Source organism: Notolabrus celidotus, chromosome 3 (genome assembly GCF_009762535.1).
Source record: "Notolabrus celidotus isolate fNotCel1 chromosome 3, fNotCel1.pri, whole genome shotgun sequence".
NCBI lineage: Eukaryota > Metazoa > Chordata > Actinopteri > Labriformes > Labridae > Notolabrus > Notolabrus celidotus.
The window spans coordinates 5,183,206-5,210,006 of record NC_048274.1 but is presented as its reverse complement, the minus strand read 5'-3'; the positions used below and the strand labels follow the sequence as shown (position 1 = coordinate 5,210,006).

The following is a 26,801-nucleotide window of genomic DNA, read 5'->3' as shown; positions in this document are numbered from 1 at the left end:
ATGAGAAAAGATTTTGTATTTTCCGTTCCAATGTCGAGTTCAATAGTGTGTTCTATAGATGTACAAACTGTCTGGCTAATTCTGTTCTGTATAGTCGTGATCACAAACAGGGGTTTATCTTGTACTGTATATCTACTCACTGGACAATCATAGGTATAAGAGACTGTAAAGAAAATGATGAAAATAATCTGTTGGGATGGAGAATCACTCTTGGTGCTGAGTCTTGCTGGAGCTATGGAAGTGAGAGAAATATTTTCCAGGAGAAACTGCTGATTCTTTAAAAAAGTGCACACGTGGAAAAGCCGATCAAAAATAAAAAAGTCACAGGACCGTCAAACTACTTTTATCTGATCAGAAGGTCATTGTATTTACTTTAGAAAACTCATTAGAAAACATTTGAACATTATTACTGAACCATAAGATTCCCAAATTTACAACACTACACACAACTACAGTCAAAATTCAGACATTTAATAGTTTAAATGGCAAAAAGTATCTGACAGTTGTTTACTGTGATTTTTCCGTACTGTACCCCGGCGTTAACGCCACACAGCTTCTCTAAGACTGTTTCCATGTAAAACCAGTGGGTGGATTTATTTCCTGTCACATTTGAACAGCAGACAGTCAGGCCGCCGTGCAGGAGCGCTCATTTAGCTGTTTCAAACCTCAGTCCTCACCAGCTTGGAAAATCCAACAAAACATAAATCTATAAGCTTTTTAGATTTTAAATGTCTGACTGCGATCTGACGTGCAGGGACGTGAGACGACCACCACGGAGTCCTTTTTCTTAGAGGTGTACAGTATGGAAGAACACAGACTTTCAATTAGTGACAGAGAAGAGACAAATCTGTTAAAAGAGGCTCCATGTTTCAATCGAAGACTTCACAGATTTGAATCATTTTTGTATTTTTGTATAAACCTGTAAATAAGTTTTTAAAGAAAAAATGTTTCAAATTCTTTCTTTTGTAAAATAAACAAATAAAATCTAAAAAAAGACAAAGTTTTTTTTCAAAGTTTACATGATTATTTCCAAGCCTTTGTATATTTTGGAGCTGTGCAACACCTTCAGTCTTGTATTTATTTTTGGGAGGGGGTACAACATTGTGAAAAATCCATTATTCTATATCCGATTCATTTGAACAGCTCATCCGGCTGCTTAGTAACTGTGCATAGAAAAAAAGCCAATAAATGTGATTGCGTTCAAACAGAAAGACTTTTGTGTGACACTTAATTCTTCTCCAATCAGAACCAGATGCATCGACAGAGTTTCACCACCAGAGGGCAGCATTTCATACCGTTCAGCTTCAGTGTTACAACAGAGAGCTCCTCTGAACAGCTGATCAAACTCCAGGATCACCTTCAGACAGAAACCAAGCATGTGGATCAGGGCTGCAGGTCTCAAAGGGAGGACTCAGGTCTAACCATTACCCTAGTGACATGACTCAGGTCTAACCCTGACCCTAGTGAGATGACTCAGGTCTAACCCTGACCTTAGTGAGATGATTCAGGTCTAACCCTGACCTTAGTGAGAAGACTCAGGTCTAACCCTGACCCTGACCTTAGTGACATGACTCAGGTCTAACCCTGACCCTGACCATAGTGACATGACTCAGGTCTAACCCCGACCCTAGTGACACGACTCAGGTCTAAACCTTACCCTGACCCTGACCCTTGGGAGATAACTCAGGTCTAACCCTGACCTAGTAAGATGACTCAGGTCTAACCATAGTGAGATGACTCAGGTCTATACTGAGGAAAGGTGGGTCTTACCTGACCTGCTGGATGAATGCTGAGGAGAGGTGGGTCTGGGTCTTACCTGGATAATTGATGGATCAATGCTGATGAGAGGTGGGTCTTGGTCTTATCTGGAGACCTGATGGCTGAAGTCTCGGGATCTTTTCAGCTCTTAGATGAAGTCAGTGAATCTCTGCCAGACTTCCTTTCTTTACAATCCGACCAGGAGCTTTGGAGTCAGGAGGTCAGGTCCAGGTGATCAGCTGCATACAGGTATCCTTTACTGAGATAATGTCTGCTGAGGTCTGACAACATGTTTCATAAGTCATCCTCAACATCAACCAGAAGCTCCTGATACAGCTCGGGATCATTTCATTTTCTTCTGGACTCTAAAACTAAACAGGAAGTTAGAAGCCGTCCAGTCTAGTCTCACAAACAGGGGTAACTGGTGATGAGGATGGGGTCCTGGGTCAGAGAGGCTGGTTTTACTTGACAGAGACTCAGTCCTTATGTACAGAAATGTTTAATAGTATGAATATCAAACATATTTAACAAACAGTTTTTGTTGAACTTACAGTAAAAAAAATCAAATATTTACACGAGATGTTGCGAGCAATAGATTACAAGGCATTAAAAATATACATAGTTGGCTTTTGTGCAGTCCGTCTCTATTGTATCGATCAACACAGATCTAATGACGTAAAACATCCTCGAGAAAAATCAGTGCTACTAAAACCTGAGTTTCACTTTAAAGCAAAGACAGTTTCAAGTTTCCACATCAGAACAAAACCAAAGTGAAGTCAGCGACAGGATCTGACTTTAGACAAGTGAACATTTACTCAGACATCTCTCAGCAGGGATGGATATAACCTCAGCAGAGGATATGACCTCGGCAGGGAGGGATATCACCTCACTAGGGAGGGATATGACCCCGGCAGGGAGGGATATGACCTCAGCAGGGAGGGATATGACCTCAGTAGGGAGGGATATGACCTCAGCAGGGAGGAATGTGGCCTCAGCAGGGAGGACATGACATCAGCGGGGAGGGGTTATGACCTCATCAGGGAAGAATTTGACCTCAACAGGGAGGGATATGACCTCAGCAAGGAGGAATGTGGCCTCAGCAGGGAGGATATGACCTCAGCAGGGGGGGTTATGACCTCAGCAGGGAGGGATATGACCTCGGCAGGGAGGATATGACCTCAGCAGGGGAGAAAATGAGCTCAACAGGGAGGGATATGACCTCAGCAGGGAGGGTTATGACCTCAGCAGGGAGGTTATGACATCAGCGGGGAGGGATATGACCTCAGCAGGGAGGGATATGACCACATCAGGGAGGGATATGACCACAGCAGGGAGGGATATGACCACATCAGGGAGGGACATGACCACAGCAGGGAAGAATATGGCCTAAACTGGGAGGATATGACCTCAGCATGGAGGGATATGACCTCAGCAGGGAGGGATATGACCACAGCAGGGAGGGATATGACCACAGCAGGGAGGGATATGACCTCAGCAGGGAAGAATATGACCTCAACAGGGAGGGATATGACCTCAGCAGGGAGGGTTATGACCTCAGCAGGGAGGGATATGACCTCAGCAGGGAAGAATCTGGCCTCAACTGGGAGGATATGACCTCAGCAGGGAGGGATATGACCACAGCAGGGAGGGATATGATTGAGCACAAAGAAACGTTTTCAGGCAGAGACACGGTGAGACACTCGGATCAGAAACACACAGTTCCAGTTCATCACCATCCAGAAGCTACGAACAGCTCTGTACAGCAAACCAGACAGCTGAGGGCCTTTACCTTAACGTGTGTTTGTGTGTGTGTGTGTGTGTGTGTGTCTGTGTGTGTGTGTGTGTGTGTGTGTGTGTGTGTGTGTGTGTGTGTGTGTGTGTGTGTGTGTGTGTGTGTGTGTGTGTGTGTGTGTGTTTGTGTGTCCTTCCTTCTGTCCTGTGTGTGCAGAGCAGCAGAAACAGACAAAGGAGTCCCTTTAATCAAACACAGTTTATATTATTTGAATATTTGTGTTAATTTTGTAGGGAACATTAAAGCTTCTCAGAGATTCCGTGAAACTGAAACACTTGTTCTGCACTGATAGAGCACACTGAGTTCCTGTTTGTGAAAGAAAGAACATCCCTCCTCTTCACTTTCACAAGCTGTGATGATTTTAGAGTCGGCAGTCTCGGCCTCTCTGAGCTTTTCTTCGGCAGCTCTGATCTCAAGACAATCACTGGCTTCACGTCTGTGACGGTCGCTCTGAAACCTTATTGCATTGTTAGAAATGAAGCAGTGAGAAGTTCACTGATAATAACACACTTCCATAATCATGCTTTATCATCCATCCTCACACTGTCATCAACAAAACCCACAGCTGGAATCTAAAGCTTGAAAACCCGACTCTGCAGGAGTGAAAGACAAAACGAAGAAGCTACATCAGTTTGATAAACGACATCTGCCTGCTGTTTATTCTAATACGTGATATATACGAGCCAGCGTGAGGATTAAAACTCTGTTTCTCCACCGTCTGAGGATAAAGGTCTGTGAATTATTGCAGCCATAGTTTCGTGTGACTGTATCTGTTCCTGATACCTGATCAGAGGACTTTAATCTGCTCTTTGCATTGTCAAGATGAACACAGGCTGGAGATGCTCTTGGTTATTTTTAAATACTCGTTCCTTTACATGATTACAGCTCATCCTGCAGCGCTGCCAGAGAGCGACCGGCATCAACCAGCACTTAACCCAGAGGTGTTTTTCGACCGGAGGAACGTTACCCCAGAACTACATGAGTTTCGACTGGTGGACCCAGGGTCTAAATTTAGTTCAGGGGTAGATAATCTCCCCCCTAAAAAGCCCCTGCTAGGGGCGTAGTACTTTTCAAATTCCCAGGACTTTCAGGGGCGGGGGCTGCAATGCTGAACGTGTCTGATTGGTAGATTAACCACAGTGTTTTTTATTCCGCCCGCCGTCCACAATAACATCACTTTGGCAAATAATAGAATAAGAGAGAGCTCTGAGCATGCCCAGTGGGACTGAAGGGTGAGATGAAATGAGGCTTATTGTTGGTTAGATGAATGCACCTTTCACTTTAAGAACACTGTTTCTATCTGCAGACTTCCTGCTGGTTATTAAAACCTTCAGGATGGAGAGAAAGACTCGACCTTCACTCTTCTTTCAGCTCTTCGTCCCTGTGGAGTAACATCTGTCTGTGTGTCCGTCAGAGAGCCTTCTACTGTTTGCTCTGTTTCAGCCTCTCAATGTGATGGCAGAGCTTGAGCGCCGGGCCCAGCTTCAGTCCCATGTACTTCATGATGACGTCACTGCGCAGCAACATCAGCGCTTTGCCGTCAATCTCCTGTGAAGAAAAGGAGCGCGCTGTCAGACAGGGGGACTGGATTCAGGAGCTGGAGTCTGATGGTCCTGTGCACGGAGCCTAAAGCTCACAGACAGTTTAACTGAAGGTTGAAGCACAGGGAGGAAGAACCAGAGCAAAAAGCAGGTACTCACATGTTTTCTGAAGAGGTCAACGTGCGGGCCGAGAGTTTGAGGGTCGGCCTCTTGAACAAACCGAATGACATCATCCACCGACCAGGACGAGGCGTCACTCCCTGAACCCTCCTTGTCTTGTTTCACGTGGTCGGGGCCCGTCGTTGAGCTCGCTGCTGAGAAGATGTGGGAGAAGCAACAGGACAAGGAATCAGACTAACACACACATCACACGATCCTCCCTCTGCTTCTGATTTGATTGATCAGTGTTACAGATGAAGACTTCTGTTTAAACCAGATCAATGCACACATTGATAAGGTCATCTGACCTTTGTGTACGCACAGGGTCCCGTCACAGTCAGTCCTGTGCACAGGTGATGGAGTGTTTACCTTACCCTCTACTCGTCGGTGCGCACACATCGGCCCAGCTTCAGTCGGGTTTGAGCTGACACGGCGTACGGGCGGCGGTGTCTGTCCCGGATAGAATGGCCGCTCCTTCTTTGTTGCTCTGTAGTCTGAGGAGCTGTGGAGGGGGCGGGCGCTGGGGGCGGGATCCTTTGTGGACTCGTCTTTGGACAGACCATTTTCAGCGTGAGATAGCGGCTCTGTATTATAAACAGGGAGACAGAAAGACTGAACATAAAACACAGAAGAGTGATGAACTGATAGAGACGTTTATCCTTTCTGTGTTTGATCCTCGCTAAAGAGGACTGAGCCTGCACTCAACCCTGGCTGCTGATTGGTTGAGGGCCGTAGTAATAATAATAATAGTAATAATAATTAATATTATAATAATAGTAATAATGATAACAATAATAATTATTATTACAGTAATATTTATTATTATTGTAGATTGTGGGAGAACTGGGTTGGTTGTCACATGGGTTGGTTGGCACACGCGTTATATCTCGCCACCAGGGGGCGCAGTCTCTCAAATTAGGGTATGGACATTCCAGAATTAGGATCAGAGCTCACCTACATAGTCTTCTCTGGAGTGAGACAGCAGAACTTGAGGTGTGAGGACTTTTTGTGTTGCTCATGTCAAATTGCAAATATTCAGATCCTCAGTATTTTTCTTCTAGGCTTTTAAACGATGGGTTTATAACAAAACAAGTGTTACCCTTACAAAGGGTGAGGAGGAAAGCTATAGTTAGATTTTTATTAGCTATCTAAGCAGTTGTTAGATGGTTGTTAGCCTTGATGCTAGCAAAAAATTCCAGTTGGGGTTGGTCGTCAAATTCTCTAAGGGGTTGGTTGTCACATGTAACAACCAACCCCTATGTTGGCAAAATCATGCATGGTAAAATTAGTTGGAGTGCGCAGACCCTAAATTTCCCATCACTGTAACTCAGACATTGACTGCATGTAGCCTAGGTGAGTAGGCCGTTATTGTTCAGCCTATTTGTTTTGTTCTTTATGTTGTTATATAGGCTGGCCTAAAGATGTGTTTCCTGTTCATGTTCCTTGTTATGTAGGCCTATCACTTGTCAGTGCAATTTAATATTCAAATTTAGTTCTGCCTTCTTGCCTTTTTTAAAAGATTTTTCCCATTAAAATACCATTGTGACAACCAACCCCATAGTGTGTGACAACCAACCCCATAGTGTGTGACAACCGACCCCATACTGTGTGACAACCAACCCCATAGTGTGTGACAACCAACCCCATAGTGTGTGACAACCAACCCCATACTGTGTGACAACCAACCCTGTGATAGGGTTGGTTGTCACATTGTGTCAGAGTGTCTTTGATAGTTAATTGCCTTTTTGTTACAATGAGTTGGAAAATGAGAGGGATACACATTTCAAGCCAACACCTTAAGCTTCAATTTAATGTAAGAATGACTATTGAAAGATGTTTTGATGATGAGCAATCATCAAAACAGTAAAAAGTGTGACAACCAACCCCGTTCTCCCGTAATAATAGTAATAATAGTTATAGTAATAATAGTAATAGTAATGGTAATACTAATAATAGTAATAGTAATACTAATAATAATCAGTGGATTTATATAATTGTGTCCCTCTTGGGTCAGGTGCTTCGGTCCCTCTGGCCCACCTGACTTGGTCCTGTTGTAGAAGCGTGTGTTGTTGGTGAAGGGGCTGAACGGCTGCGAGCTGAACAGGCTGTCGCTCTCCAGATGTTGGCACATGTTCTCTAAGAAGCGCAGCACAGAGGACGTACTGGAAGCCGTGGGCAGCTTCACGTAGCGAATCCCATGCTCGGACCGCACTGGAAGAGAAAGGGATGCCACAGACGTCTTTTACTTCCTGTTTATACTCGCACATGCTCAGACACACGAGAACATTCACAGCTGAAGAAAAGCAGCAGATGGTTTAGGGTTAGCACCCTCCCTTTAAAAGCATCCCCCTCTAGCCCCCCTACCCAAGCCAAGCCTGCACAAATCCACAAATCAGACCCCCCCACCCCCCACCATACTCAACCACAGCCTTCCCAATCCTGACCCCCAAGGGAGACCCAATCCCAGCATCCTAAACCAGGTTAGACGCACATGTCATCTCTGATTACAGACGCAGAGCTCACATCAGACACACACACACACACACACACACACACACACACACACACACACACACACACACACACACACACTTTTACCTGACTGCTAATCTTTAAGACATGAATCATTAAAGAAGTTTTGAGGATTAAAATTTAAAGGAGCAGTTCCACATTTTAAAGGAGCAGTTCCACATTTTAAGGGAGCAGTTCCACATTTCTTCTCCTCTGGTGCTTAAAGCAGAAGGACTCTGGTGTGCTGTGGGAGGACGTTGATATGATATTCTGTGGTGCACATTTACCTCTGATGACTTCTCCTCCGGTGTGGGACTGGCTCTGGAGGAAGGACAGCAGCACAGAGGGTTGGTATGTGCAGTCCACACAGGCCTGGACAGCTTGCTGGAGCACTGCGTTTACCGGTGCAGGACCGAAGTGGTCCGGGAGCTGCTGCACTAGTTTCCTGTCGAGGTGCGGGCCGAAGTCCCCGTGCTTGTTCACGTAAACACACACTGAGGACACAAAGAGAGGTCAACGTTCAGAGCTCTGTAGACTGATGAGAGACACATTCAGACCCGGGACTGGGTTTACCTGTGCAGACTACATTTGATCTGTGGCTGTTGTCTGCTGAGACAAGGCTGGAGTTCAGTCTGGTCTCAGGAGGCGGAGCTGTAACTGGCGGGGGCCCCAGGGATTGCCCTACCCGAGGCTTCTTCTGGAGCGAGACAGAAACAAACAAACCCTGTGTTAGTAACGCTCTGTGGTCCACACAGGCTCTTTACGTCTTCACAGTCAAACGACAGAAGACGTCTGCTGGACCGCAGCGTGACAGATCACAGCTCCTGTGACAGATCACAGCTCCTGTGACAGATCACAGCTCCTGTGACAGATCACAGCTCCTGTGACAGATCACAGCTACTGTGACATCTCACCTTGCTCTTGGGCTTGGGCCCTCTCTTCTTGTGTGGTCTGGGGGCCAGTTGAGTCTCAGAGCTGGTCCTGGCGGGGCTCTGTGATGCTCCATTAACTGCTGCTGCCGCCGCCGCCTCTGCCGCTGCCTTTAACAAAGCGATGGTCTGGGATTTGGGACGTCGACCACGGACACCCTTGCGTACAGGGAGGGGCGGTAAGGGGTTGGGTAGTCTGTAGGAGGTCTGCATGGAGGAGGATGAGTTGGACGTGGAGCGGCGTGTAGTGAGGGAGGAGGAGGAGACGGGAGCAAGGAGCGCACTGGGGAGAGTAACTGAAAAAAAGGGACAGAGAGACGAAGAGAATTAAAAAATAAACACGTTTAAAAATGTGAAATACGTCACAAGACGAGGAACAAGTCACATCAACTCCTGCAATAAAAGAGTCTGACTCTTTAAAAACTTGGAGGAGAAATCTGAGAGAGCGACGGACGGAGGAGAGGAATAAAGAAGAAGGACTGAGTCGGCCTGCAGGGCAGATTAGTTGTGATTTTTCAGGGTCCTCTGAGATTGGTGGGTCCTTTGTGTTTAGCTCCTCCCTCCACTGAAATCAGAGTCAAATGTCACCTTTCCCCCGAGACCTGGCTGCTCTCCACGCTTCCTCTAAACTCGCCGCTTCCTTTAAACTCGCCGCTTCCATCAACACAAAAAAAAAAGACATTCAGGGGATTTGTATTCGTCTCTCCTCAGACCGGACTGAAGGATTAGATCCCAGAGGCTCAACTCACAGATTTAATAATATATCATTAATGTTCTTTTTACTATCAACTCATTCTACGTTACATAACATGATGTTATATATAACATGATGTTATATATAATATGATGTTATATATAATATGATGTTACCATGATGAGCACTAATATGAAGCGTTCGTTCAGTTTGTGACAGACAAAGAAATAAAGTGAAGTAAATGAGAGCAGGATGGATCAATACATTTTTGTTGATGCCTCGACGTCAACCTTTTTATTTTGTACAAACTTAAGATAAGAGAGTTATTTTCATTGTTTTCAGCCGACTCTTTCAGACGTTGGCATCATAAAGAATAACGTTCATCTTATTCAGACGTCACGGAAAAGTTTTCTGAACCTTTATTAGAAAAACAAACCGGCTCAACGATGAACAGAAGAGAAAAGTCCATGATTCAAATATCTGCAGATTATATTTCATGAATCTCTATTTATATCACCGGTAACAACATTTTACTTCTGCATGACAAATATTCTACAAGTTCATAATCTAGATGAGTCCAGGGAGGATTGTATTTGTTTAAAGTTCAGCAGCTTCAGACCTGCTGATCTGTTTCACTCCGGTCTCTCACACGCTCGCTCTGAAGTCTGAGGGACAGAAACATGAATCCAAACTGCGGATCAGAAAGAAACAACAAATGAGGAAAAGGTAAAAAGTGTTTCTATAAAAAGAGAAATACAAAGCAGCCGCTCCACCAGCTTCAGTCTGAGAGAGTGACTGAGCTCTGTGAGCACTGTGGGCGTGTGACAGAAAGAGGGAAAAACGGAGTGAGAGAGAAACAAAGGAGAAAGATAAACATCTCCTGTTTCAATACAAACGTAATGCTCGATGAGGGGGGTGGGGGGGTCTGAGAGCACATGTGGAGGCTCTCAGGGGGCCTTTCATTAGAGCCTCCTTGACTGAGGCGATATGGAGATACTATGGAAGGTTTACAGAATCCTCCGGGGTCAGCTGCGGCGCCCGGAGAGCTGCTAACACAAAGCGTGCTCACACAGGAGCAGTGATACCAACCTGCTCACACAGGAGCAGTGATTCTAACCTGCACACACAGGAGCCGTGATACCAACCTGCTCACACAGGAGCAGTGATACCAACCTGCTCACACAGGAGCAGTGATACCAACCTGAACCTGCTCACACAGGAGCAGTGATACCAACCTGCTCACACAGGAGCCGTGATACCAACCTGCTCACACAGGAGCCGTGATACCAACCTGCTCACACAGGAGCCGTGATACCAACCTGCTCACACAGGAGCAGTGATACCAACCTGAGCCTGCTCACACAGGAGCAGTGATACCAACCTGAGCCTGCTCACACAGGAGCCGTGATACCAACCTGCTCACACAGGAGCAGTGATACCAACCTGAGCCTGCTCACACAGGAGCAGTGATACCAACCTACTCACACAGGAGCCGTGATACCAACCTGAACCTGCTCACACAGGAGCAGTGATACCAACCTGAACCTGCTCACACAGGAGCCGTGATACCAACCTGCTCACACAGGAGCCGTGATACCAACCTGCTCACACAGCGGCATGTTCACACAGACACAGAAGCTCGACAGGCAGATCATCTCAGCAGGGTTCATATCAGCAGGTTTAAAGAGGACAGCAGAGTTTGAGGACTTCTCTGAAGAAAACTAATCCATTCATGAAGAGGGACAGCCGCTGCAGCAGCATGTAGGCTACCGTTTCCAAACTGGTGATTAAAGTCAGCTCCCATCAAACATGAGCGTCTCCTCACATGTGCAAAAAAACACTTCTTTACAACTGAGAGAGAAATTCTGCTTATATATGCGTTTTTTCTGCAGTCTGACAGTTTAAGTATCATTCCTCACTCTTTCAAGCTCTACAAGAATTGATGAGATGTTAGCGATGAAATGTTAAAACCAAAGAATCACATTCTGTAAATTAGAACACCTCTCCATCGTGAAAAAATACTAAAAATACTGAAGTAAGAATATTTTAAATTTGGGATGGGTCTTAAACTTAAACAGCTGCAGAAAAATACAAAGACTGATGAAGCCCAGAAAACACTGAACAAAACAGTTTGATAAATTTAGTGCACAACACCAATCCAACATGCTAGGATGACCAGGAGACCAGGTTCTGGACTTTAAAGTGAAATGTTGTCCCAGTCTTGCCTGATAGAGGATTTCAGCTGCTCAACAGCTCAGGGTCTCCTTTATTGTACTTTTAGTTTCATGATGCTCCAAATGTTTTCAATGGGGGACGAGTCAGGGCTGCAGGCAGGCCAGTTCAGCACCTGGACTCTTCTACTACAGAGCCATGCTGTTGTAATACGTGCAGAATGTGGTTTGGCGTTGTCTTGCTAGGTCTTCCTGAAGACGTCATTGTCTGGATTGCAGCATGTGTTGCTCCTAAACCTGTATACATCGTTCAGTATTAATGGAGCCTTCACAGATGTGGAAGCTACCCATGCCATGGACTCTTATGATCCCCATACCATCAGGGACGCTGGCTTTGAACTGTGAGCTGATAACAAGCCGGGTGGTCCCTCTCCTCTTTTGAGCGGAGGACACAGTGTCCATGATTTCCAAAAAGAATCTCAGGTTTTGATTCATCAGGCCACAGGACAGTTTTCCACTTCCCCTCTGTCCATCTTAAACAGGCTCAGGTCCAGAGAAGTCTGTGGTTCTGGATCAGGTTTATATATGGTTTCCTCTTTGTGTGGTTCAGTTTTAACCTGACTTTGTGGATGCAGTGATCTCCACTACAGAGTCATGTCTGTTTTTCATGCAGTGACTTCCACTACAGAGTCATGTCTGTTTTAATGATGTTATGTTCTGTGCATGATGAAATCCACTAACTCCTTGTTACTCTGAGGAACATTACTCTGAACCTGTTGAACTGTTTGCTCACACAGTCTCTCACAGAGTGTTGAACCTCTTTCCATCTTTCCCTCTGAGAGACTCAGCCTCTCTGGAGATTTTGTACCCGGTCACGTGACTCACATGTAGATCATTAACCTTGTTAGATGTGTGATTTTTTGTCTCCGTGCAGACTTCTTTGAAATGTGTTGCTGCATTAAACCTGCAGGGGGTACCAAGCCTCTTGTGCAATGACAGCTTGGGTTGACTCCGCCCCCCTGCAGCCCTAAATAGTTTATGAAGTAAAGATAATCGATGGATATCACTTTGATTAAAACATGCAAACCTTCAGTTTCTAAATATGATGCGTTGTCTTCGCAAGAGTTCAAATTAATTCTGAGTTTCAATGATTTGTAAATCATCAAATTCAGTTTTTTTCAACATTTTATAAAGAGTCCTAACTTTTGTGGATTGTTATAAAACAAATAATCCAGATCATCAATAACATCAGCAGAATCAGGGGGCAGGGGGTTTCACTGGAACAAGACAATGTTGGTTTGTTTAATTACTTCACAAACTAAATAAATAAATAAATAAAGGGACAAACTCATTTTGTGATGAAAATCCTTTTAAATAGAATTTAAATTATTTATCCATTAAGCAATTAAAGGGCCGGTTCTTGTTTCTGCTGTCCATCACCTTTCATCCATTATTGCACTGCATGACAATCAATATCAACCGATGACTGCTGGACATGTGCATTCAGAAGTCTCTGACCCCGCAGCTCATTCACATGAATCATGATCGAATATATTCCTGAGAAATCAGTTCAAATGTTTAAAGTTAGCAAACACCGACATATGGTTCTGATCATGAGTTTATAATTCCACGTCGACCCGCTGACCTGAGTCAGCCACAGCCCGAGGAAGCATGTGTGTGTGTGTGTGTGTGTGTGTGTGTGTGTGTGTGTGAGTGTGTGTGTGAGTGTGTGTATGCATGAGAACGGGTTTGCTGAGAAGTGTGTCTGCTGTCTGCGGGGAGGGGGAGGGGCTTCACAGAGTGGCTTCTCATCTAATTACAACAACCCCCAACACCGCCCCCCTGCAGCCCCCCTACATGCCGAGCACCCTTACAGCAAACAGACCAATCAGACACACACACTCTCACACACACACACACACACACACACACACACACACACACACACACACACACACACATTAACAAACACATGGGCTGCTCTGTTGAGTGAATCTGAAGTAGTTTTAAACTCATGGACTACAGTTCCAGGTGTGTGTGTGTGCGTGCGTGCGTGTGTGTGTGCGTGTGTGTGTGTGTGTGTGTGTGTGTGTGTGGGTGTGTGTGTGTGTGAAGGCAGCAGAAAGGGGAAGTACCTCTAACAGCCTCGAGGCACAAAGTATAAACGCAACAATGTGTTCCTGCAGAGCGGCTTCTCTCTCTGTGACTCGTGTTGATGTTCAGCTTCAGACTGAGTTTAATATTAAAGCTGATTTATGAGATAAGAGTTCTTAATGTCTGACACCCTCTGATCCTCTGAAACCTTTTCAAACTGACTCCTGATGAAAAACACATGGAGCAAATTTTAACTGCTGACCACAATGTTCAGAAACAACATTAACTTCTCTTTGAATTATCTCAACTCTTTAGAAATGCTGCTTGTCTGAAGTCTGAACAAAGAAACATCAGCCTTCATCATTTAAACAGGAGGAGGAGGAGGAGAGGAAAAGGAGGAGGAGGAGGAGAGGAGAGGAAAAGGAGGAGGAAGAGGAGAAAGGAGAGGCAAAAGGAGGAGGAAGAGGCTGCCACACTTCTGAGTGCACAAGCAGCTTTCACTTCTCTTATAAGATGAAGTCATGATCTGAGCAGATTTATCTGATTCACACAAACTTTCTGCATCTTGAAACGAACGGATCACTGAATGCATAATCATTAGAATCAATCACATCATGTTGATTGTTGTGAAACTCCCTAAAACTGAGCAGAGGTCCTTCAACAGGAAACATTTAAAGAGTCTGTTTCCCTTCACTGAGAAAAAAACTGATCAGAGATCAGCAAGAAAAACATGTCAGACTCACCAGGACTCCTCTCAGAAGCTGCAGCAGTTTGCTCTCAGTAGGAGTACTTGTAGTACTCTTAGTACTCTTAGTACTCTTATTACTCGTGGTATTGGTAGCAGTAGTAGTACTGGCAGTACTGGTAGTAAAGGCTGAGGTAGAAACAGAAGAAGTGGTGTCCGTCACAGAGTCTCTGCTTCCTGCTTCTCTGTTTGAACTCTTTCTCTGCGAGCTGCTGACGACTTGTTTCCTGACTCTCGAGGTTTTTTCACTCTTTCCGACTCTCTCTGAAGAATCTCTCCTCTCGTGCACGTCTCTCTCTTATTCTCTCTATCAGCTGCGAGCTTCTCCCCTCTCTCTCTCTCTTTTCTCCCGGCTGTAGTCCACAACAAAGCCCACGCTGCTGCTGCTGATTCTGTGCCGGTCAAAGTCTTACGCAAAGCTTCCCTCCCAATGAATGAACGGGGGAGGAGAGGGAGGGGAGGAGGGGGGGTTTGGATTTGCATAGGGGCACGGGTTGGGTGGACTCAGGGAAGGAAGAGTGGGTGGGTGTGGAGGGAGAAAGGGAGGAGGGATCTGAGCCCTTTATTCATGTTATCTGTAAGCCATATCGACAGTCTACATCAGTCACCTGCTTCTCAGCGAGGGAGGGAAAGGGGGAGAGGGGTGAACAGAGGGGCTGCTGGGGGATGGGCTGATGATGTTTTGGGGGGTAAAAGGTTAAACTGGATCAGGAGAGTCCTGACTGAACAGAGCTGTTGAACACACATGGGAGCTCTCCGTCAGCAGGTCTGCCCCCTCGCTGTAACTCGAACCGGCTCAGACTTCATGCTGACGAGAGACGAGTCCAGCAGAGCCGGGGAACTCATCGGGTCTAACCCAGAACAGCGTGGAGGAGTCGGCCTGCGTGGGAGAGGTCTGTTCAGAGACGTCTTAATCTGAACGGACCGGCAGCAGAGCGAGCTGCAGATAAAACACACTAATCTGAAATATATGGAGTTATGACGATGATTCATCCTGAAGACAAAACATGTTTTAGATTTCCTCAAAGAATGTGAACATCGATTGGAGAAAACGTGTCGGGTTGTTCAAAATAAAGGAAGTTCTCAGAACATTCCTTTAATACTCTTAATTTTATTCTGAAGGAGTTTTAAAGAGTCATAAAACTTTGACTTCACAGATTCAATATTTACCCTGAATCGATAAAAGCCAGCGACTGCTGCCGGCGTCTGTTGAAATATAAACATACTTCACTTCATCATTCACAACGCTCTCTCTGCATCCTGACACAATCTAGCACCAACATGGAACAGTGAAGACGAGGAGGAACAACGAAGACAAGGAGGAGGAGGAAAGATGAAGACGAGGAGGAGGAGGAAAGACGAAGACGAGGAGGAGGAAAGATGAAGACGAGGAGGAGGAGGAAAGACGAAGACGAGGAGGAGGAACGACAAAGACGAGGAGGAGGAACGACAAAGAGGAGGAGGAGGAATGACGAAGACGAGGATGAGGAGGAGGAACGCCGGGGACGAGGAGGAAGGACGAAGATGAGGAGGAATGACAAGGACGAGTCGTAGGAAAGACGAGTACGAAAGACGAAGAGGAGGAATGACAAGGATGAGGAGGAGGAAGGACGAGGATGAGAAGGAGGAACGACGAGGACCAGGAAGAAAGACTAGGAGGAACGATGAAGACGAGGAGGAGGAACGAGGAAGCGGAAGAGGAAGAAAGACAAGGATGAGGAGGAGTAACAATGAAGTTGAGGAGGAGGAACGACGAGGACGAGGAGGAATAACGATGTAGACGAGGAGCAGGAACGATGAAGAAGAGGAGAAGGAACAACGAGGACGAGGAAGGGGAAGAGGAAGGGGACGAGGAGGAACAACGAGGAGGAACGACGAGGAGGAATGACGACGAAGACGAGGAGGAGGAACGACGAAGACGAGGAGGAATGACCAGGCCGAACGACAAGGACGAGGCAGAGGAAGAAACACAAGGAAGAGGAACGACGAGGAACAACGAAGACGAGGAGGAGGAATGACGATGATGAGGCTGAGGAACGACGAGGTCGAGGAGGAACAATGAAGATGTGATGATAACACTTCAACTCGGCACTCACAGCTTCACTCAGACATCAGAGATCATGATGGAGGACGATCCTCTGAGCAGCTTCATCTCGAGTATCGAGCTTCAGCTTTAGTATAAATCACACGTTGAGCGTCTCCTGGACTACTCATGTAATTACTGTGTAATTACCTAATCACTGTGTAATTAACTAATTAAAGTGTAATTATTACACCCTGATTGATGATGAATTGCTCCGTGATCACACGTTAATAACATCATGCAGGGCTCTCATTTGTCTCAGAGACAGAAGAGGAGACAGAGGTAGAACATGTCTGCAGAGCAGATCAGACCAGGGGAGATTTAATTACCACTTTAAGGAGATTTAACACTTCAAGAGCTGTTCTCAGAATTACATTAAATACGTCTATATTTATATAAAAAATAGGCTAAATAAGACACTATTTTTTCGGGAAACAGGAAAATAATGTAAAATTAGACATTGAGCACCCCCATGGTTTGAATGGAATGATCCACGTTTCATATGCAAATATTCGACTATGAGATTGGCAGTCGACTAAGGCTCGTTCAGGGTTCCCACTCTTTTCCAGAGATCATTTTTCAGGACATTTCCAGGACATTTTCATTGATGATCAAGCTGGTATGACCGTCTAAATTTAGTTCCTAATTTAGTTCCTAAATAGTCTAATATGTTCCTCTCAGTGGAAGTCCACATTGAAAGACATTTAGTCTATGGCCATCAATGAAATCATCTCTTACATACTTAAAAATTATGGCAAATTGATAATAGAATAATGCAACCCCTGTACAGCACTTCACTTTATTAGTGCAACCAAGTAACAATGATGGGCAACATCTCAGCTTTCTCTTTTCTCAAAAAATATAAAATGAGCTAAGTAAAAAACAAAAGAGCCAGCAAAGGAATCTGGAAGCTGCCTTATTGAAATAATTAAATAATAATAATGATCAGAGGATCAGTGCTTTAATGACCTAAAATTCTGGTTCGGTTCTGGTACGGTTCTGGTACGGTTCTGGTTCGGTTCTGATTCGGTTCTGGTATGGTTCTGGTATGGTTCTGGTATGGTTCTGGTTCGGTTCCGGCTCGGTTCTGGTTAAGTTCTGGTACGGTTCTGGTATGGTTCTGGTTCGGTTCCGGTTCGGTTCTGGTTCGTTTCTGGTTCGGTTCTGGATCAGTTCTGGTAGGGTTCTGGTTAAGTTCTGGTACGGTTCTGGTTCGGTTCTGGTTCGGGTCTGGTTCGGTTCTGGTTCAAGTCTGGTTCGGTTCTGGTATGGTTCTGGTACGATTCTGGTACGGTTCTGGTTCGGTTAGGGTTCGGTTCGGTTCCGGTTCGGTTCTGGTTAAGTTCTGGTACGGTTCTGGTTCGGTTCTGGTTCGGTTCTGGATCAGTTCTGGTAGGGTTCTGGTAGGGTTCTGGTTCGATTCTGGTCCGTGTCTGGTTCAGTTCCCGTTCGGTTCTGGTTTGGTTCTGGTTGAGTTTGGTTTTGGTTCTGTTTGCATGAGTTTGGTTCTGGTTCTGTATGCTCAAGTTGAGTTCTGGTTCTAATCCTAACCCTAACCCTAATCCTAATCCTAACCCTAACCCTAACCCTAATCAAAACCTTAACCCTAACCCTAACCCTAATCAAAACCCTAACCCTAATCCTAACCCTAACCCTAATCACAACCCTAACCCTAACCCTAAACACAACCTTAACCCAAACCACAACCCTAACCCTAAACACAACCTTAACCCTATAAACCTAATCACAACCCTGACCCTAACCCTAATCCTAATCCTAACCCTAATCCTAACCCTAACCCTAACCCTAACCCTAATCCTAATCCTAACCCTAACCCTAACCCTAACCCTAATCCTAACCCTAACCCTAACCCTAATCCTAACCCTAATCCTAACCCTAATCATAACCCTAACCCTAACCCTAACCCTAATCACAACCCTAACCCTAACCCTAATCACAACCCTAACCCTAACCCTAAACACAACCTTAACCCTATAAACCTAATCACAACCCTAACCCTAACCCTAATCACAACCCTAACCCTAATCTTAATCCTAACCCTAATTCTAATCCTAATCCTAACCCTAATCCTAACCCTAACCCTAATCATAACCCTAACCCTAATCCTTACCCTAACCCTAATCATAACCCTAACCCTAATCATAACCCTAACCCTAACCCTAACCCTAATCACAACCCTAACCCTAATCCTAACCCTAACCCTAATCCTAACCCTAATCCTAACCCTAATCATAACCCTAACCCTAATCATAACCCTAACCCTAATCCTAATCCTAACCCTAACCCTAATCATAACCCTAACCCTAACCCTAATCCTAACCCTAATCCTACTCCTAACCCTAATCATAAACCTAACCCTAATCACAACCCTAACCCTAACCCCTAACCCCCCTAACCCTAACCCTAATCATAACCCTAACCCTAATCATAACCCTAACCCTAACCCTAATCATAACCCTAACCTTAACCCTAATCACAACCCTAACCCTAATCCTAACCCTAATCCTAACCCTAACCCTAACCCTAATCCTAACCCTAATCCTAATCATAACCCTAATCCTAACCCTAATCATGACCCTAACCCTAATCATAACCCTAACCCTAACCCTAATCACAACCCTAACCCTAAAGACAACCCTAACCCTAATCACAACCCTAACCCTAACCCTAACCACAACCCTAACCCTAATCAAAACCCTAACCCTAACCCTAATCACAACCCTAACCCTAATCCTAACCCTAATCATTACCCTAACCCTAAACACAACCCTAACCCTAATCCTACTCCTAACCCTAATCATAAACCTAACCCTAATCAAAACCCTAACCCTAACCCCTAACCCCCCTAACCCTAACCCTAATCATAACCCTAACCCTAATCATAACCCTAACCCTAACCCTAATCATAACCCTAACCCTAACCCTAATCATAACCCTAACCTTAACCCTAATCACAACCCTAACCCTAATCCTAACCCTAATCCTAACCCTAACCCTAACCCTAATCCTAACCCTAATCCTAATCATAACCCTAATCCTAACCCTAATCATGACCCTAACCCTAATCATAACCCTAACCCTAACCCTAATCACAACCCTAACCCTAAAGACAACCCTAACCCTAATCACAACCCTAACCCTAACCCTAACCACAACCCTAACCCTAATCAAAACCCTAACCCTAACCCTAATCACAACCCTAACCCTAATCCTAACCCTAATCATTACCCTAACCCTAAACACAACCCTAACCCTAATCACAACCCTAACCCTAATCCCAACCCTAACCCTAATCACAACCTTAACCCTAAGCCTTATCACAACCCTAACCCTAACCACAACCCTAACCCTAATCACAACCCTAACCCTAATCCTAACCCTAATCCTAACCCTAATCATAACCCTAATCCTAACCCTAATCATAACCCTAATCCTAACCCTAATCTCAACCATAACCCTAATCATAACCCTAACCCTAATCACAACCCTAACCCTAAAGACAACCCTAACCCTAATCACAACCCTAACCCTAACCACAACCCTAACCCTAACCCTAATCAAAACCCTAACCCTAATCCTAATCCTAACCCTAATCATTACCCTAACCCTAACCCTAAACACAACCCTAATCCTAATCACAACCCTAACCCTAACCCTAATCCTAACCATAATCACAACCATGACCCTAACCCTAATCACAACCCTAACCCTAAACACAACCTTAACCCTAACCCCTAACCCTAACCCCCCTAACCCTAACCCTAATCATAACCCTAACCCTAATCATAACCCTAACCCTAACCCTAATCATAACCCTAACCCTAACCCTAATCATAACCCTAACCTTAACCCTAATCACAACCCTAACCCTAATACTAACCCTAATCCTAACCCTAACCCTAACCCTAATCCTAACCCTAATCCTAATCATAACCCTAATCCTAACCCTAATAATGACCCTAACCCTAACCCTAATCATAACCCTAACCCTAACCCTAATCACAACCCTAACCCTAAAGACAACCCTAACCCTAATCACAACCCTAACCCTAACCCTAACCACAACCCTAACCCTAATCAAAACCCTAACCCTAATCACAACCCTAACCCTAATCCTAAACACAACCCTAACCCTAATCACAACCCTAACCCTAATCCCAACCCTAACCCTAATCACAACCTTAACCCTAAGCCTTATCACAACCCTAACCCTAATCACAACCCTAACCCTAAAGACAACCCTAACCCTAATCACAACCCTAACCCTAATCCTAACCCTAATCATAACCCTAATCCTAACCCTAATCATAACCCTAATCCTAACCCTAATCTCAACCATAACCCTAATCATAACCCTAACCCTAATCACAACCCTAACCCTAAAGACAACCCTAACCCTAATCACAACCCTAACCCTAACCCTAATCAAAACCCTAACCCTAATCCTAATCCTAACCCTAATCCTAATCCTAACCCTAATCATTACCCTAACCCTAACCCTAACCACAACCCTAACCCTAACCCTAATCAAAACCCTAACCCTAATCCTAATCCTAATCCTAATCACAACCATGACCCTAACCCTAAACACAACCTTAACCCTAACCCTTATCACAACCCTAACCCTAATCACAACCATAACCCTAACCCTCACCCTAATCCTAACCCTAATCACAACCCTAACCCTAATCACAACCCTAACCCTAAACACAACCCTAACCCTAATCACAACCCTAACCCTAATCACAACCCTAACCCTAAACACAACCCTAACCCTAACCCTAATCACAACCCTAACCCTAACCCTAAACACAACCCTAACCCTAATCACAACCCTTACCCTAATCATAACCCTAACCCTCACCCTAATCCTAACCCTAATCCTAACCCTAATCATAACCCTAACCCTAATCACAACCCTAACCCTAATCACAACCCTAACCCTAACCCTAATCACAACCCTAACCCTAAACACAACCCTAACCCTAACCCTAATCACAACCCTTACCCTAATCACAATCACAACCCTAACCCTAAACACAACCCTAACCCTAATCCTAACCCTAACCCTAATCACAACCCTAACCCTAAACACAACCCTAACCCTAACCCTAATCACAACCCTTACCCTAATCACAATCACAACCCTAACCCTAAACACAACCCTAACCCTAATCCTAACCCTAACCCTAATCACAACCCTAACCCTAACCACAACCCTTACCCTAATCACAACCCTAACCCTAATCCTAACCCTAATCATAACCCTAACCCTCACCCTAATCCTAACCCTAATCCTAACCCTAATCATAACCCTAACCCTAATCACAACCCTAACCCTAATCACAACCCTAACCCTAACCCTAATCACAACCCTAACCCTAAACACAACCCTAATCATAACCCTAACCCTCACCCTAATCCTAACCCTAATCCTAACCCTAATCATAACTCTAACCCTAATCACAACCCTAACCCTAATCACAACCCTAACCCTAATCACAACCCTAACCCTAAACACAACCCTAACCCTAACCCTAATCACAACCCTTACCCTAATCACAATCACAACCCTAACCCTAAACACAACCCTAACCCTAATCCTAACCCTAATCACAACCCTAACCCTAATCACAACCCTAACCCTAACCACAACCCTAACCCTAATCACAACCCTAACCCTAATCCTAACCCTAATCATAACCCTAACCCTCACCCTAATCCTAACCCTAATCCTAACCCTAGTCCTAACCCTAATCCTAACCCTAACCCTAATCACAAACCTAACCCTAACCCTAAACACAACCCTAACCCTAACCCTAATCCTAACCCTAATCATAACCCTAATCATAACCCTAACCCAATCATAACCCTAATCATAACCCTAACCCAATCCTAACCCTAACCCTAACCCTAAACACAACCCTAACCCTAATCACAACCCTAACCCTAATCATAACCCTAGGATCAGGCAGAGAATGATTTTGTAACAGAAGAAATGCACACAATTGGGCATTATAAGGCTTCTCATAAAAACACTGTACGTAAAGGGTTTTCAACACAAACTATTATTTTTTGCAAAGTTAAGGTAAAATATACGGCTACAAAAGATCCTACATTAAGAGCCGTTTGGGAGTCGAAAGAGCCGGCTCTCTGAAAAGAGCCCACCTTCCCATCACTAAAGCACATGCTTACTACCATTTGCACTCTTAGTTGCCCTTGGAACTATTTGTATTGTAAAACGTATCAATGTAAATACTTCAGACCTGTACCATAGTGATAAACAGATAACACTTCAATTTGAATCAAGTAAATTCTACTTGTATACTTTAAAACAGAGGGTCATTTCATTCCTTGTGGACTCAACATGACAGCATTTATACTTTTCAAGTAAATGATCTTAAACACTTTCAGAAAATTAACAGTAACAAGACTAACATATCCCTTCGAGCCACCAAATGGTATCATAACAATGGTGTATATGCTGTTTTGTAATGACACAGCACAACTTTATAATTATGGTTCACAGACCCCCAGGGGTCCCAGGACCCCACTTTGAGAACAACTGAGCTAGAGTAAGGTAATTGAGCCAAGTGTACCATAAAACATAAACAATATACCCCCGTTTTCTGTGAATGCATGATTATGAAGTGAAGGAGAAAAGATGTGAAAAAAGTTGTGCAGTGTTGCTGTCTTTTCCAGCACAGCGTGCACTCAACTTTCAATGAATGGGGATGTGTTTTGTTAATAGGGTCAGGTCAAACGCAGCCATGTTGGAATAATTTTCCAGAACTATATGTGATTTTCCAGGACATTTGACTTTTTCTCCCATTTTCCAGGTGTTTTCCAGGACTGGAAAACTGGTCAACTCTTTTCCAGGTTTTCCAGGTTTTCCAGGACGCGTGGGAACCCTGTCGTTAGAACGAATCGTCGAATATTCGACTATTTGGGGTCACCCCTACATGAGACAATGGATCACATCACAGGAAGTCATCATTCACAGCATCTACAAGCTGAAGCATCTTCCTCCAACGCCTTAAGTCTGCTTAAAGACATTTACAGAGACCGACCCGCTCAAACTCAAGGGACTGAAAGCAAAATCATGTGTTGTGTTCGGGTCACAGAGCAGAGACCGGAGCTTCCAGTATTTCTTAAATCAATAAGATCACATAAATCAGAAGGAAGTTCAGAATCTGCTTAGAAATAAAGACTTGCTGTGATTTAGTCTTTGTTGGTGTGGAGCAGAACATGATGGGAGACAGATCAGAAGCTGAGAGGTCGGAGCTGCAGGTCACAAACAAAGAGAAGTGAGGCATACATCCAGGTTCAGATGGACCTTCAGAAACATGAGCCCGGGCTCAGAGGAGAAAGAATCAACAGGAGTGTTTCTTTAACAGTTATTCTTCATCTCATCATCCATGCAGTGAAAGGATGCTGAGACGACATTGTGATCTGCTGCCCTCTGCTGGTGAAGGATGGATCATGTTAGATCAAACAGCTGACTACCATTTCCTCCTCTTCCTCCTCTTTGATTTGGTTTCCTTTTAAGTCTGTTAAACTCAGATCCTGACTCTTTATGAATATTTCAGTCGCTGCTTTTAAAATGGGTTTCATGTTGTTCTCTGTCCTCTTCAGGTTAATATGTTAAACCCTGACAGGTCACTGCTCTTATTGTTTATTTTAACATTATTTTGACTTTTTGGTTTTGATGAGCTGAAGCTCGGGGAGTTTGATTCTGGATCAGACAAGCTGAGAGGAAGCTAAAGGAGATCTGAACTCAATAAACAATCCACAGCTCAGTCTTTTTCTTATCCTCATCTTAAACAGGATTATTTTAATCTAATCTAATATTTATACACTAAATTTATAATATATCATCATAAAGAGAGTTTGAGCTTATAAATAATAATGTTGTCTTTATACAGGAGCAGATCTTCACTGTGACCTGGATGATGTTTTAAGGTCGCTCCCGCTGAGACACCGAAAACTCTCCAAGTGTCTGAGAAAGAAGAAACTGAAAGCAGCACTCACAGAAGTTTCCGGGCGGCTGGATGCTGTGTTTAGTCAGAGAACACCAGCCCACAGGGAAGACGTCTCTGGAGTCGAAGGGGCACCAGTAATCGAAGGCTCCTCGCCAGCCGTCAAACATGACGAATATCTCCTGACCTCTGACCTCTCCCACTGTGGCCGGACAAATCAGATACGGGTTCTTCCTGTCCACCGCCTCCAGCTTCATACCGGGCTGGAAGAGGTTCTTAACAGGGCTTGCTGGTTCCTGAACACACACACAAACACACACACAAACACACACACATGCACGCACACACACACACACACACACACACACACACACACACACACACACACACACACACACACACACACACACACACACACACACAAACATGCACAGATTATGAGGATGTTGTAAATGCTTGATGCTGTGATTAATAATCTCAGTATTGTATTCCTGTATGGCTCCCCCTTGTGTCCATGTTGATAACTGCAGTAATGACTTCCTGTTTGTTACTCAGGTCTGTAGTCTTGTTATGACTCGAGCCATGCAGACAGTTCATATACATCATATATAACATGACATATATAAATAAATATTATATAAAGTAAAGTCTGTGATAACCTTCACTAGCTCCTTCGGTCGTTACCTTTTTGAAAGCAGAGGCAGGAGCCATCTCCGCTCCACTCAGAGTCCTCAGGAGGAACATGGGCCACGAGGAGGCGTTCATCCTGAAACCTAAACGCAGAGAAAATAACTTTATTTATATTAACAATGCTCAATGAGCAGCTCCTTCAAACACTCAAATAAAGCTTTCACAATAAGAGCATGTCAACTCAGTGTGTGTGTGTCTGTACTTCTGTCTGTCCTCCTCACTCACCCAGCGGCGGCTGCAGCATGTCTCCGTTCCTCTCACACGTTCCGATTGGTTGGATTTCTAACGAGTCGATCAGCCTCCAGAAGTCGTTGGTGTTGTCACTGCCATCCAGACGCAGGCGGAGGCGAATACCCATCAAGCCCATCACGGTCGCGATGCACACAGAGTTGGAGTTGCGAGGATCTCGGGCCTCCAGCTTCATGCCAGCTTTGAAGTCATTGGAGGGCGGGACTCTGGACTGAAAGAGATCTCAGGTTATTTAAGAATGACCTCAAACACACGACACACACACACACACACACACACACACACACAAACACACACACACACACACGCCTTCTTAACGATACAACTCACAGTAAAGGAGGCGATGTGAACTCTACCTTTAGCCTGGATCAGAACAATGGACTGTGATTCTAAATCAAACAGGCTGATCTAATATTCTGATTATTTATTTTAAAGCAAATGAAGAAGAAATAACTTTTCTTACGTTTACTCTGTGGTATTTAAGAACAGCTCTTTAGAACTAATATAATATAACTATATTATATATATATCATTTTCTTGAAAAAAGTCTTTACAGGGTTAAGGTCTTCTATCAGTCAGGCATTTTAAATCATGAATATTTAAAAACAAACTCTTTCCAGCAGCGTCACCTGTTTGAAGCACGTCGGCGATGCTGCTACAGACGATGTTTCTCTCAGGTAGTCCTCCCAACTGAACGGCTCTAAGACAGAAACAGAACGAGGATTACTAAGACCATCTGTGACAGAAATAACAAAAACCTGGTTCAGTTTCTAACTCTGCACACGATATGAAGTTATGACAATGAACGAGAATTAATCTAATATAATCTGCTCTTCGTATGTTAGCTCTGGAGTTTAATCTGTCGCACTTTGAGCTTTGTTTCAGATGTGAAGTTTTAAATGAGGAAACGATAAATGACTCGATGAAACCTTCAACGTGTGACGGCATGAGTCAGATCACCACAGAGGCTGATAGAGAGATAGAAGAGAAAGGAGAGAGGGATCAGAGTTGCCAACCATTGGATTTGTCGATGGCAGAGCCTGCTGTGATGCTGCTGCGTCCCTCCTTCTCGTCTTTCTGATCTGGAATCAAAAGATGGTTGAACGGTTCATCAGGATCAGAAAGCTGCCCCCAACCCCGAACACATCTTAGACCATCAGACGGGACGTTTGAAACCAAACAAAGACTTTCAGAATCAGCGTGGAGACGTACCTCTGTGAGGAGTCCGGCCCATGGTGATCAGACCAGCTGCTGCAGAGGAAGTCAGGAAGCTTTCACCTGCAGAGACACAAAACACACACCTTCATCCTCACTCACCTGCAAGACACAGAACACACACCTTCAACCTCCCTCACCTGCCGACACAAAACACACACCTTCATCCT

General features: G+C 44.6%; 1 protein-coding gene across 4 annotated transcripts in view; it reads right to left on the bottom strand.

The window, feature by feature from the left end:
- Positions 1–3,733: 3,733 nt before the first annotated feature.
- Positions 3,734–26,801, bottom strand: part of scml2 (Scm polycomb group protein like 2) — a 31,020-nt gene continuing 7,952 nt past the window's right edge. The window contains exons 2-14 of one of the 4 annotated variants that reach the window (XM_034680688.1): positions 26,629–26,694; positions 26,433–26,498; positions 26,046–26,116; positions 25,393–25,627; positions 25,162–25,250; positions 24,530–24,773; positions 8,676–8,986; positions 8,335–8,458; positions 8,049–8,255; positions 7,288–7,461; positions 5,625–5,834; positions 5,251–5,402; positions 3,734–5,098 (exon numbers count right to left, since the gene is read on the bottom strand). In XM_034680688.1, coding sequence (XP_034536579.1) covers positions 4,973–5,098; positions 5,251–5,402; positions 5,625–5,834; positions 7,288–7,461; positions 8,049–8,255; positions 8,335–8,458; positions 8,676–8,986; positions 24,530–24,773; positions 25,162–25,250; positions 25,393–25,627; positions 26,046–26,116; positions 26,433–26,498; positions 26,629–26,650 — 2,031 coding nt within the window. In that variant the 5' untranslated portion in view covers positions 26,651–26,694 and the 3' untranslated portion in view covers positions 3,734–4,972. Of the gene's footprint in view, positions 5,099–5,250; positions 5,406–5,624; positions 5,835–7,287; positions 7,462–8,048; positions 8,256–8,334; positions 8,459–8,675; positions 8,987–24,529; positions 24,774–25,161; positions 25,251–25,392; positions 25,628–26,045; positions 26,117–26,432; positions 26,499–26,628; positions 26,695–26,801 lie in introns of all 4 variants that reach the window. The other 3 variants (XM_034680690.1, XM_034680687.1, XM_034680689.1) reach the window with 3 other exon arrangements.